Raw genomic sequence first — 12671 nt, forward strand, 5'->3', positions numbered from 1 at the left:
CGCACATCAGCCTGCTGGGGCCTCAGAGCCTCCCAGCAAAGATGGCTGTCCCCACCTCATAGAGGAGGAGACCAAGGCCCAGGAGGCTGCCCCTGCCCGCCACAAGGCTGGGGCCCGGGTGGTACAGTGGACACTAGGAGGCTGGGAGGGTGGGTGAGGGATGAGGACTCAGCCACATTCCCACGACAGGCAGGACCCCACGGAGGCCAGGCAGGGCCGGGCTGTCCCCAACAGTTTCCAAAGGAATGTGACTTCCTGTCACCTGGCAAACCCTTACCCTGATGTGCCTGCCTCCTCTCTCCCCCTCAGGGTGACTCTGGTGGACCCCTGGTTTGCAAGGAGCTCAGTGGCCGCTGGTTCCTGGCAGGACTGGTCAGCTGGGGCCTGGGCTGTGGCCGGCCCAACTACTTCGGCGTCTACACTCGGATCACAGGAGTGATCGGCTGGATCCAGCAGGCACTGGCCTGAGGGGCTGCTGTGAGCCCAGTGGGGGCCATCTCCTGCCTAGGACAGAGCCCAGGGCGCCCCTGGACAAGGCGACGAGTATTCTGGGGGCAAAGAGATGGCATCCTGCCCCCCCGCCTGCTCCCTGCCGTTTGCCCCAGTGAGAGGCACAAGGGGGCAGGAGGCCACCAGCAGGAGCCAGGACTTCCCGAGGGCCCAGGCCCTTCACCTTGATCAGTGTCCTCTCATCACTGTGGACTTGGTGGGGAGGGGCTCAGCAGCCAAGATGCTGGCTCCTGGGTCCCTGGTAGGAGACCCACCCCACCCCAGGCAGAGGCCACCTGGGTGACACTGGTTCCACAGGGCAGATTCAGCTGAGAAGCTTCTGATGTCCCTTGGGGGTGAGGGTAGAAAGTGCCTGGTTGGAGGGGACCCTCAGAGACTGGGAGACGGCCAAGTGGGACAGCAGCCACCAGAAGCCAAAGGGTGGGGCAGCCCCAGCTGCAGGGCCCTGAGCCACCTGCCTGCCACTGGGGCTTCCCAGCCAGACCCCCCCCCCCCCCGCAAATAAAGCCCCGACTGGCCTCGGCCCACTGTCGGAGTCCTGCTTCCTGCTCAGCCTGCTTGCCAGGTGTCCAGAGGGCCACCAGGGGACAGTGGAGGCCACCTGCCCAAGCCCTGTGAGAAACCCCAGGGAAGCCAAGTTTAAAGACCCTCAGGCCGGAATCGGAGACCGGATAAGGACAGAAGGGCTCCTTCCGGAACCTGAGGGGAAAACCAAAAGGCTGAGTGGGGGGAGGACGTGCCCACTACGGGGCTGAGCAGAGCCTGGAGCCTGGCCTCTGCCTGCCCCTCCCTGCGGCCTTGAGGGCGCCTGTCACGGGCTCCTCCTGCGACCACAGATCCCCTCACAGTGGGGCGCAGTGTGGCGGGGAAGCTGGGACTCTGGAGGCCAGGCAGCCGGCCTGAGGGTGTGAGGAGCGGGGCTCTGGGCTCCGAGTGGCCAGGGCAGGGCTGGGCCTCCCAGGTCAGGGAGGAGCACCAGGCAGGGCCAGTGCGCAGGGAAGAGAAGCTGTGGGCCAGCTGGGCTGAGGGGAGCCCGAAGGGGTCAGAAGCGAAGGGCTGGCCCAGGAAGCTCTGACGGAGCCTGACCTGGCCCCTCAGGACCGGTCAGCAGAGCAGCGGGAGGCGTGGAGGCTCCAGGGCAGGAGACACCATAAGGCAGAACCGCCAGAGGAGCCCAGGGTGGAAAGCAGGGGCCTGGATGGGAGGGCAGTGGGGATGGGTGCGGGTCACCGGTGTGCCCTGGGGCAGTGGTCAGGAGCCCAGAGGCCGGCTGGGGCCGTGTCAGCACAGAGAACTCTCTGGAAGCTTGGAACTAGAAGGGGAAGTGAGGGGGGGTGTCCATGGTGGGCGAGGCCACCGGAAGGGGTTGTCGTGCGGAGCCGCTGCTGGGTGGGTGTGCAGGGGCCAAGCCTCTCTGGTCTGGGGTGAACGGGACAGCAGAAGGCCAGTTCCTGGTGGGCCACTGTCTCAGTCCAAAGCCCAGTGCGAGGAGGACCTGATGCTCTTTGAAAAGCCCCCACGTGACTCTCAAAAACTGGACACAAAAAGGGAGCTCACCTTCAGAAGTGTGTGTCCCCGGGGGACGTGGTGACATCCTCCAGCCTGTGGAGCCCTGGCCTGGCCTGGCCTCTGCCTGGGGGTCACGCTCTACAAGGGGCGGGACTTGGCAGGATGAGGGAGTGGAAGGAGCTGGCTGGGCAGGAGAGGAGCCGAGGGCCAGAGCCTGGGGGGGGGGCAGCAGGCCCGGTGTCCACGTTTCCCAGGGCCTCGGGGTCAGGGCTGGTGGCAACAAGGAGGGGCCCAAAGGTGGCAGGCCAGGGGAGTCAGGGGCAGAGGGCCTGCCTGGGGGCCTGTGTGCTCGTGGGGCATGGGAGGTGTCGAGGGCCCTGGGCAGAGGACCTCGCCTTCCCCCACCGTCCTCCCCCACACAGTGAGTGACAGAGGGGTGGGCCTGGCCTTTCGGGAAAGCCTCTTCCTCTCAGCTGGTCCACAGCTCCCGAGTTCAGCCCCATCCCCAGAAGCGGCCCAGAGGGAAAGGGAGCCACAGGCCGGCTGTTTCTTCAGGTTTTATTCCACGGCGGCGGCGGGCGTAGCTGAGGCCAGTGCCCATCCCAGGCAGTCACAGTGCGGAGGGGCCCCTCGCTCAGCCCCATCTCACCCAGACCCTGCCGTGCGCAGAGGGAGGAACGTCCCCCTTCCCTTCTCCCTGCGTAGCCACTTGGGCCCCATGCAGGCCAGGGCCCTGCAGCAGCACACGGTGGGCGCGACACGGCCCAGGCGAAGGCCAAGCTGCCTGTCCCCTCCTTCTGACAGGGCCAACCCTGCACCCGTCACCCTCACTTCCTGAGTCTCCCTGGTGCAGGTCATGCTTGGGGCTGGCCAGGCCCTCCCAGCCCAGGGGGGTGGGGGAGAGAAGCCCTGGCTCTTAGGGCCCCCGGGGACCTTGTCCTCTCTGCACCCCACAACCACCCTGTGTGGGAGGTTCCCCACTGGACCCCAGGAGGCCGCGGCTCAAGGAGGTGACGTGATGGAGCCAGGAGGGAGCACAGTCACCGTGCCACAGGGGCCCCTGGAGGAGGAGGGGACAGAGGGTGCTGGGAGACACAGCTGGGCAGCGCCACACCAAGGCCATGGGCAGGTGGCTCTACCCAGGGGTCCCAGGACCCACCTCAGGCCTTGGGAGGTCCCAGTGGGTCCCTGCCTGGGCCCTGGAGGCAGAGGCAAGTCACAGCCCCGGAGGTGCAGGCAGAAGTGGCAGGGGACAGAGTGCGTCTTCCTTCCCGGGCCCGGGGCCCACCCCATGGTACAAAAATAAAGGATTTCAGATGGGAACCCCAAGTCCCTGCAGGTGATCTGGGGCCTCACATCCGGGTGTCTCTGGCTTGTAATAGCTAGAAAATAAGAGGGGGAAGGGCAGGAGGATAGGAGGTGGGGGCAAAAACCAGGGTGGGGTGGGGGTGCGAGGAGGGGTGCGCAGACAGGGAGAGGGCGAGAGGGAGGCGGGGGTGGGGAAGGGGGGAGAGAGAGAGGCGAGTGAGTGGCGGCTGCTTCTGGAAGAGAGGAGGCCAAGGCCCAGAGTGAGTCAGAACCCAGGAGGAAGCAGGGAGGGCGGAGCCGGGCCAGGTGGGGCTGCGTGGTGGCTGCTGGGGGGCCAGGCTGAGGGCGGGGACGGGGCGGGGCTGGGAGGCACAGGTCACTGCTGTCCCAGGTGAAAGGAGTAGGAGGGAGCGACCGCCTGTCCCCATTTTATAAGCCCAGAGAGGGACAGCAACTTGCCCAAGGTCACAAGCACACAGATGAGACTATGTGGGGACGTGCGGCCCATGACCAGGGTGTGGCTGCCAGGCTCTGCTGCTTCTGCTGGCTCCTCATTGGCCAAGTACCGCATACGGCCTGGCTTCTGTCCCCACCCCAGAAACAGGACACTGTGCTACACAGTGACGCTGAAGCTCCTGGCCATGTGGGGATGAGGCCAAGGCCTGTGGCTTCAGCTGTCCTTCCCTCTCCAGCCTGGCCTGGTGCTGCCCACAGGAGGGTGGGCGGCCCCGCACCCTAACCTCCTCCTGCTCCCAGAGCCTCACCCAAGGCTGGGGCAGGCTGGGAAGCTGGTGGGTGGGGAAGGTCAGCAGAAAGCTCGGCTCAAGTCCAAGGACAGGACAGGAGGCCCTCCTTGCTTCCACCCCTCCCTCCAGCTCCGCCAAGCTACAAACCAGGGATGGCAGCTCTGGGGGCGGGCGAGGGGCCAAGGAGAAGCCCTCACTGCCAGCTCAGCCTCGGGTCTGAGGGGGCGCAGACGGGAACCTGCAAGGAGGAAACGTGAGGGGCGAGGAAGCGGCAGGGCAGGGCCGGGCAGGGCCGGGCCTGCGCCAGCCTCAGAGGTGCCCAGTGGGGCCGGCCGGCACAGAGGCAGCCACACTGCGCCCCTCCTCCCCAGGCTGGGGGGCAGGAGGTGCCAGGAGGGGCGAGGGGGACGGCAGGCAGGACGCTCTGGGACGCAGGGCCAGGGGACCCGGGGGGAGGGCACGGGAGGCCGGGGCCACATCGGCCCCAGGGTGGAGGCGCGAGCAGGCAGAGAGGAGACCCGCGCAGGGGCAGAGGGGGAGGAGGCAGGGAGCAGATGAGATCCAGGAGGAGGAGGAGGTGGATGGAGATGAGGCAGGACCTCCAGTGGGAAGCAGAGGAGGAGGCGGCGGTGAGAGGGAGGGAAGGTGAGCGGGATCCTGAGGTGACTGGGCTGCAGAGAGAGCGAGAGAAGGGCGTCACGGCCAGGCCAGCAGCTGAGCTAACCCTGCGCCCGGCCGCCCGGCAGCGGCTGGAGGGAGGGCGGAGGCTCCCAGGTCTGGTTAGCGGCCATCCTCCTGGGGGCGGGCTGCACCTTTCTCCTGTGTATCTGCCTCCACCTGCACCTGGGCCACCTGCACCTCCTCCACCTCCTCCTCCTGCTGCCGCTGCTCCTCCAGCTGCTCCTCCGCGCTCTGTGAACCAGCCGGTGACCCAGGGAAGAAAGAGCGTACACACTAACGAGGGGGCCAGGCGGGCTGCAGCTGTCCCCGTGGACCCCTACCTCGGGCGGAGGGTGGGCAGAGTGAGGGGCACCTCAGGAGAGAGGGCTGCAGCCACAGAGGCTGCGCCATCGTCTCCGGTCCCCCGGGAAGCGTGGGGTCGGCCTGGCTGCTGGCTCCGAGTGCAGCTGGGACGCGGGCGGTGGGGACCCGTGGGTGGGAGCGGGGTGTCTGCAGGGTGCCTGGAAAAGCCTTGCTGAGGAGGGGACCAGAGTAGGAGGCCTGGGAGGCCCCTGGGCAGCACCGACCGGATCAGGGAGGCCAGCAACTACAGGTGGCATCCCAGGCCCGGGGCGCCAGCCTGTGGGTGGGTGAGGTGGGCAGAGGAGTCACAGCAGGACAGGACGGCAGACAGACAGACAAGAAGCCAGAGCTCAGTCTCCACTGCACAGGACAGGTCCCAGAAGGAACGCTCCCTCCTTCCCGGCCTGGCTTGTGTCGGCTCCGCCAGCCGCACCAGGGCCCGTGGGAATTCCCACCAGCTTGGCTCCGGGCACGGGACCCCCACTCCAGCCCTCCCCACACAGCACCAGGCTGCCAGGTGCGCCTGCGGAAGGCCACCTCCTGCCAAGGGTGGAGCAGGGCTGGTGCCTGTGGGGCTCCCAGAGCCCCTGATGCAGAGCGCCCAGCAGGAGGCCTTGGTGAGGGCAGGGCTGTTGGACTTGGCTCCCCTGTCCTGGCCTAGGCTGGCTGGACATCAGCCCTGGGCAATAAGCTGGCCATCTGGGTTCCTAGGAGTTCCAAGCATGAGGCAGCGAGAGCAAGTGGCCTGTCCTCACCTCACAGAGAACACAGCAAAGGTGCTGAGAGGGGACGGCACTTCTCCAAGGTTGCATGCCCTGAGCCCTTGGTTCAACTCTGCCTCACGCCCCAACACCTGTGGCATCGTGTGTCCCTGGCTGTGCCCTTGGGCGGTCCCTTTGCACTACTCCCAGCCTGGGCCTGGGTAACGGGTGTGAGCAGACATGTCCATGGCATGGGATGGATGGCATGGGCTGGACCACGGGGTTATGGAGGTGCAGCAGGAGGGAGGGAGCAGCAGGGATGGCGGGAGGGCAGGGGCGGGAGGCGCCACCTTCACGCAGGGCCGCGGCTCACCTTCGCTTTACGGCTGGCCTCGCAGCCCGGGCCATGCGGGGAGCTGTGCAGCTCCTTGGACACCACGCACAGGAACTCGGCCTGGTCCTCGCTGCCGTAGTTGTAGGAGGAGCCGATGTTCACCAGCTGCCGGGAGAGCGGTGTGGGTCGCACCCCCAGGCCCACCTCAGCCTCCTTGCCAGCCTGGCTTTCCAGAGGGCACCTGGGCAGGAAGCTGGGGATCTCCTCCCACCTGTGCCCCTCCCGACTTGGCTGGACCTGACCCCTGGAGGAGGGTGGCGGTGTCACCCCACCCCCAGCCCAGCCCAGATCCAGGCATCCAGTTTCCAAAAGCAGGTGGAGGCCTGTGAAGCATGCTGTCCCCTGATCCCAGAGTGGCTCAGCAGCCCCAGGACGAGGCTGGGTGGGCCCCGCACGGCGAGCGCCACAGAACAGCCCCTTCCCTCTTGGAAGTCCCGAGAACCTGCGCAGCTGCCAGGCTCTGCCAGGCTCTCGGAGGCTGCCGTGGCTCAGGGTCCCTAGAGTCCGCACACCCCCTTCTGGCCGACGAAGTCCTTGCACTGACGGGTCTCCTTCAGCTCTCGGGGACCCCCACTCAGAAGGCAGAGAAACTCATCAGCCCACCCCGGCTGGGAAGGGGAGGGGCAGGGTTAGGACCTGGGCCCCCTGGCATCCTGTCTTGGGGTCCAACAGACCTAAGCAGCAACCTTCTAGCAGCTGGCATGATGCCAGGGCCTGTGGGAGGTCCCAGCCAGGGCGAGGAACCTTCCTGGTGGCCTAATTTTCACGACAGTTCTGAGAAGGAGGAGCCATCCGCCCACCTCCCGGGGACACGGAGGAGAGGAGCTGGGCAGCCAGGGTCAGAGAGTGTCGTGCGGGAGGACGGGGGGAGCCAGCGTGGCTCCTCACTGCCCAGCCTTCCTGGTCTTCGGTCTCGGGCAGCGCTGCCCTGGGGGTGTGGGCATGGGCTGGACCGTGGGATTATGGAAGCGCAGCAGGAGGGGGGGGCCCCCGGAGCCCCGCACCCTTTCTGAGGCCTTCAGTTGCTTTCTGACTCTGTTCTCTGAAGGCCCGAGCGGTGGACGCCAGCCGCTCGTCTTACCAGAGCACGCTGCTGGGGACAAAATCTCCCCACTGGATGGGAGGCCTCAGAGGCACCATGACTATGCCTGGGGACCCTGAGGGAGTGACGCTTCCCTGAGGCAGTGACGCCTGTGACCCGGCCTGTCCCCTACAGGGCCCTGGAATCTGTGCCTGTGGATCTGTCCCAGGAGGTGTGGCCAGGCTCCCTGCACCGGAGCTGCAGCTCGGGCCACAGACTTGCTCACACCGAGGCTCGGCCATCACCTGCTGCCCCAGGACTGAATGGACGCCTAGGGGGGCTGAGGCAGTGCCTCCCGCCCGCCCCTCGGCCACTCTGTGCCCTGGGCAGCTTTTCCTAGTCTTGTTGACTTCGAAGATCCCCGGGTGGGGCTGAGGCAGGGGACACAGGGCTGGCTGTAGGAAGAGAGGGCCCCTCGCTGGCAGCCGGGGCTCCTGCTGCCCCCACCCGGCACCCGTGCACCCTGCCCACCTGCTCAAAGCGCCAGCCGTCAGACATGGTGGACACCATCTGCGTGAGCTCCTCCTCCTGGCACTGCAGCACGCGGTACACGTGCTTGGGCGGCACCTGTGGGCAGAGACCCCATGGACGGCACCTGGGGACGCACCCCCACACCCCCCAGGCATGTGCCCTTGAAGGCAGATGGGGGAGGAGAGGTGGAGGGAGCCGCGCCTGAGCACCTACTGTGTGCCAGGGGCTCAACACGTGTGGTCTCGCCCACTCTTCCGCCACCCCCTGCTCAGTTACTCGTCCCAGGTCACCCAACTCGAGGGTGGCAGAGCCAGCACTTCAGCACAGAGGTCACGAGAGGGAAGGCGGGCAGCGCATGGGGGACATTCTGGGTCATCAAATGAGCCAGACCCCTAGGACACACAGCCCCCCCACCTCAGTCTCTGGGGCTGGGAGGTGGCCCCTCTCCACCGTCTCCTGCAGACCAGTCACCGAGGCCTGGGGTCCAAGCTCAGAAATGCCAGCCCTGGCAGCCAGGGATGTGTTCATGGAGGACTGCCTGGTCCAAGTGCCCAGGCTGACCTGCCTGGCCCCCTGCAGGCCCCAGACCTTCACATCAAGTCCCTTCTACCTGTGGGGACAACACTTGGCACCAAATTCCACAGGAGGAAATTAAGGCCCAGAGAAGGATGTGACTGGCCTCAGGTCACACAGAAAAAAAGCCAAGCGAGGCAGAGACAGAACCCAGCCTGGGGCTGTGTCTGTCCGCCACCCAGGCTGCTCTGCCTCTCCCAGCCCCTCCTCCACCCAGCCCTGCTTCCCACCTGGGTCACGGTGTAGTCCTTCTCCTCCATCCGGTCCTTGATGATGCGGATGAGCGGTCCGATGTTGTAGAACTCCGCCTCCTCCAGCACGCCTGGCAAGAACAGCGGTCACTCCTGCTGCCCACGCCCCGTCCTCCCTCGACCCCCGCCCCAAACCCACCTCCTGCTCTGGGCACACTCCCTGCTGGGTGGACCACATGCTAGGGCCAGGCCCTGTGCTCAGGTGACATCCTTCATGGCACTGAAGTCTCCGACCAGAAGTGAGCACTCATCACCTCCCCTGAGCACTGGGGAAACTGAGGCTCCCAAACAGGCCACAGCCAGTGAGCTTGGTCCCTCCAGCGCTCAGCCCTGAGGGCTCTGTCCCACTGTAAGGGAGCGTGCTTCTATAAGTGCCCCCAACCACCATCCTTCACAGTCTGCAAAGCCCCCTGTGCACCTCGCAGTGCTGGGGACATGAGAAAAGCAGGCACCACTGTCCCCACTTTACAGTTAAGGTACTTGGAGGGACTAAGCAAGCCACTCCCCACCCGGCCCAGGGAAGCTGACGGAGCGCCCAGGGGCTGGACCTCCCTAAGGTCCTGCAGAGCAGGTCACCTCTGGTCCTTTCTTTGACTGGCCTCTGGGATCCCTGGGGACAGACAAGAAGTCAGCTATCTGCAACCTGGAAGAGGGCCCTTGACAGACCCCGACACCATGGCACCCCGATTAAAAAGTCCCAGCCTCTGGAACCGTGAGGAACGCGTGTCTGCGCTTTAGGAGCACTAGGCCTCAGCACCCAGGCCTCAGTACCTGGCCTCAGTACCCAGGCTTCGCACCAGGCCTCAGCACCCAGGCTCAGCACTCAACATACAACTCCAAATGACCAACCCACTCTGCTGTCTCCAGGCCCTAACAGAGACGTGGTCAGTAACTGTTGTGTGACAGTCCTCCAGCCATGTCCTGGTGGGGCAGACATCTGACCCTGCATCGCGCAGCCTCAGGGCCAGCTGCTGCGCCCCCTCTACCATGGCCCGAAGAGGCCAATGTGGCTGTGGCCCCCTCTCACCAGTGGGGGCACGGAGGCACAGGGAGCTCAGTAAGGTTCCCAAGGTCACAAAGCTAGACAGTCCTCTCAGATCCATCCCCAGGCCCTGTCTGAAGGTGCTGGAACCACAGAGCTCAAAGAACCCAGGAACCTGTCAATAGGCGCTGGCTGTGACGCAGCTGTAGCGCTCACCTCCCCTCTCTGGGGACAGGACACGCCCAGGGTGTCTGCTCCCCGGGGCTGGGGCTGGGGCCAGATCCCTGCAGCAGTTCTGAGGCTGAAGCCCTGCTCTGTGGGGGCCATCAGCCTGCAGATCACTGGATACCACAGGGGTCAGCAAGGGGAGATGGTGGCCCAAAGTGGAGAGGGACGGGCCGACCCAGGGACCACAGGTGTAGGACTCATGGCCACCACAGCTCCAATACCGCTCTCCAGAATACAGGTCACCATCCTTATTTTAGAGACACCCATGGAGAAGTGGAGGAAAGTGACGTGTCCAAGCGGGCCCAGCTGGTGAGCTGGCCAGAGCTACACCCTGTGCCCCAAGGAAAGTGGACTTGGCACCGACCGCAGCTGCTGCTCCTGGCTAGCGCCTTCTAAGTGACCATTCTCCAGACACGGCTTCCCCACTGTCTGTTAGGCCCCGACGTGGGCCTGTACAGGGGCCTGCTGCCAAGGCCTGGGAGGGGCCAAGCCCTGCCAAGGAGCAGCAGCCACCCCTGCCTCCGCCCACAGCCCTCTGTGCTGCAGAGGCTGCAGGTTTGGGGAAGAGTCCCTGCCCCACCCACCTGCCGGCTCCAGTCCTCACCAGGCCGACCCGGCGATGGCGACACCCGATGCCCAGCCAAAGAAGCCGCAGCTCTTCCCATTGCCATCCCACCCTTCCCCCACCCCAGACTCTGCCCACACCTGGCTTCCCAGGAGGCCAGGGCGGAAGGGCACCCCTGCCAGGAAACAGGCCTCGGGCCTCCTCTATCTCCTGTGTCTCCATCACTCCCTGGCGTCACCCAGGAAAACCTGGGCCCATCAGCCTGAGGGAGACCCTGGGAACCGGCCCTGCCTGGGGAAACACAGCAGGAGGCAGGTGCCCACTGCAGCTGGAAGACAGGGCTTTGGGCCTCTGTGGAGGCCATGGCAGGCAGGCTGCAGAGGGCAGGGCCAGGACATGGGCCCCAGGACAGTCCCCTGGACCAACTCACCCTCCTCAGCCATGTCCTTGTCCAGCACCAGCTTGCCATGCCGGAGGAAGTTCAGGATGGGCCCGAAGTAGGTGGGGTCACGGTCAATGAGGTAGGCCCCCGTTTCATCCTGTGGAGGAGAAGGCACAGAGTGAGAAGAGTGAGGCTGTCCCCTGCCCATCTGGCACATCAGCTCTCACTAAAGGCCAGGTATAGGACTGCGGGGAGCAGGAGAGAGTGATATGATGTGTAATAAAGCTTGAGGGTCAGTTGGACCTGGGTTCAAATCCTGCCTCTGCCTTTTCCAGACTGTGTGACCTTGGACCATCAATTTGACCTCTCTGAGCCTCTTCACCCTACCCTGTAACTATGGGTCACCATGAGCACACAGGGAGAGAGGTCTGAGTGGCACCTGGCCCAGTGAATGTCTTTCTTAGAGGGCCCCCTGAGGCCGGCCCCCTGTTCACCAGGTCCCTTGTCTTTCAGGGGATGTTTACAAGTTCCTAAAGGAGCAGCCCTCCCATTGGACACTTGCAGCCTGCAGGGAGGCAGGGTGGGCATCAGGACAACTCTAGAGAGGTTAGGGGACTGGCCCAAGGTCACAGCATCAGAGGGTCACAAAACAGGGGACAGGGAACCTGAGAGATCATCTCCAGACCAGCACCTCTGGTTACAGAGGAGGGGGCTGAGCCCAGAACATGGAAGGGTCTCGCCCAAGGTCATGTTGGCGGTTTGCAGCAGAGCTGAGTGGGAGCCCAGGCATGGTGCCCTCTGGGCCAGCCTCCTCCCAGCTGAGAGAGCACCCCAGGACTCCTGGGCCGGCTCCCGGACCCCCACCCATCCCCCGCCACCCACACCGGGAAGGAAGGTGTGGGCAACTCCGCGCCCAGTGCGGGAGCCCTGCATGGAGAGCAGCCCTCCCTGCCGGCGCCTCGGCGCCTCCCCGCACCCCGAGGGGACAGCCCCCACCCAGGGCCGAGCTCCAGGCTCCAAATGGCCGCGGCCTGCGTCGTCCCGTTGCCACGGCAATGGGCACACCGCTCGCTCTCGGCTCCACTTCCTCCCCACGGCTGCCAGTCCCTCCCGCCTCCAGCTCCGCGGAAAGCAGCCCATCCGGGCCCCACGCTGGCGGCCGGGCCGGGTCGGAAAGCGGGTGCGGGTGTGGGGTGCGGGGACGGGGAGCGGGGACCCCAGCCCGCCCGCGCGCGGGCTCACCCGGTCCGACTGCAGCTCTTCGCCCTGGCACAGGCGGCTGAGGAAGGACTTCTGCTCGCGGCACAGCGTCTGCCGGGTGGTCAGGAACACGGTGCCCCCCACGTTGAGCCGCACCCACTTGCCCCAGCCGCCCGCGGCGCGACCGCCCGCCCCCGCCGCCGCTGCCTCCCGGGCCTCCATCCTCATCGCTCGCCGCGGTCTGCAGCCTCCGCTCGGCGCCAGCGGCCCCGCGCAGAGCTTGCCGGGAGTTGTAGTCCGCGCCGCGGGGCCGCCGCGCCCCGCCCACAGGCCCGCCGCGCCCCGCCCACAGGCCCGGGAAGTCCCTGGACCACGTTTCTGTTTAGGGATGTCAGGTCCTGGACCCTGGGGGAAAATGACACCCCAAGCAAACAGCCTCCCATTTGTTCCCCTTTTTATGGCCTTTTTCTTTGTGCAGTCCGGGCTCCCAAAGAGCTGACAGAGGAAACTTCTCCCTGGAATTCCTGTGACATTTACCGTATTCCCTAATCTGTGTGTGTAGGGGGAATACGGGGGTGGGACCCAGGGCCCCCCACGTGCTAAGCCAGGCTCTTCCACGGAGCCGCACCCCCAGCCCAGTTCCAGGAGTGGAGAGTGGGCTCTTCCCTCCGCAGAAGCTCAGCGTAGTTGGACTTGAGGTTGGTCCAGCGCCTTCAGTTCGCCAGGTGCTTTGGGTGCACAGATGTA

At 65.7% G+C, this 12671-nt stretch overlaps 2 protein-coding genes across 10 annotated transcripts in view; one reads left to right on the forward strand and one right to left on the reverse strand.

Moving 5' to 3' along the window:
- Window positions 1-11038, forward strand: part of Tmprss6 (transmembrane serine protease 6) — a 43610-nt gene extending 32572 nt beyond the window's left edge. For all 4 annotated transcript variants that reach the window (XM_078052793.1, XM_078052791.1, XM_078052790.1 and 1 more), the window contains one exon: window positions 310-11038. In XM_078052793.1, the coding sequence (XP_077908919.1) occupies window positions 310-468 (159 nt within the window). In that variant the 3' untranslated portion in view covers window positions 469-11038. The remainder of the gene's footprint in view (window positions 1-309) is intronic.
- Window positions 2564-12207, reverse strand: Kctd17 (potassium channel tetramerization domain containing 17). 6 transcript variants are annotated; one of them, XM_005322283.5, is made up of 9 exons: window positions 11967-12206; window positions 10773-10881; window positions 8547-8638; window positions 7744-7839; window positions 6171-6296; window positions 4886-4985; window positions 4673-4744; window positions 4221-4311; window positions 3262-3401 (listed from the first exon to the last, which is right to left on the reverse strand). In XM_005322283.5, the coding sequence occupies exons 1-9, from the start codon at window positions 12150-12152 to the stop codon at window positions 3332-3334; spliced, it is 942 nt and encodes a 313-aa protein (XP_005322340.1). In that variant the 5' UTR covers window positions 12153-12206; the 3' UTR covers window positions 3262-3331. The 6 variants fall into 6 exon arrangements, with proteins under 6 accessions (XP_021580107.2, XP_005322340.1, XP_021580108.1 ...); XM_021724433.3 differs by lacking the exon at window positions 4673-4744; XM_021724432.3 differs by lacking the exons at window positions 4221-4311; window positions 4673-4744 and having other exon boundaries at window positions 2564-3401.
- Window positions 12208-12671: the final 464 nt, after the last annotated feature.

The sequence above is a fragment of the Ictidomys tridecemlineatus genome, chromosome 6 (genome assembly GCF_052094955.1).
Source record: "Ictidomys tridecemlineatus isolate mIctTri1 chromosome 6, mIctTri1.hap1, whole genome shotgun sequence".
Lineage (NCBI taxonomy): Eukaryota > Metazoa > Chordata > Mammalia > Rodentia > Sciuridae > Ictidomys > Ictidomys tridecemlineatus.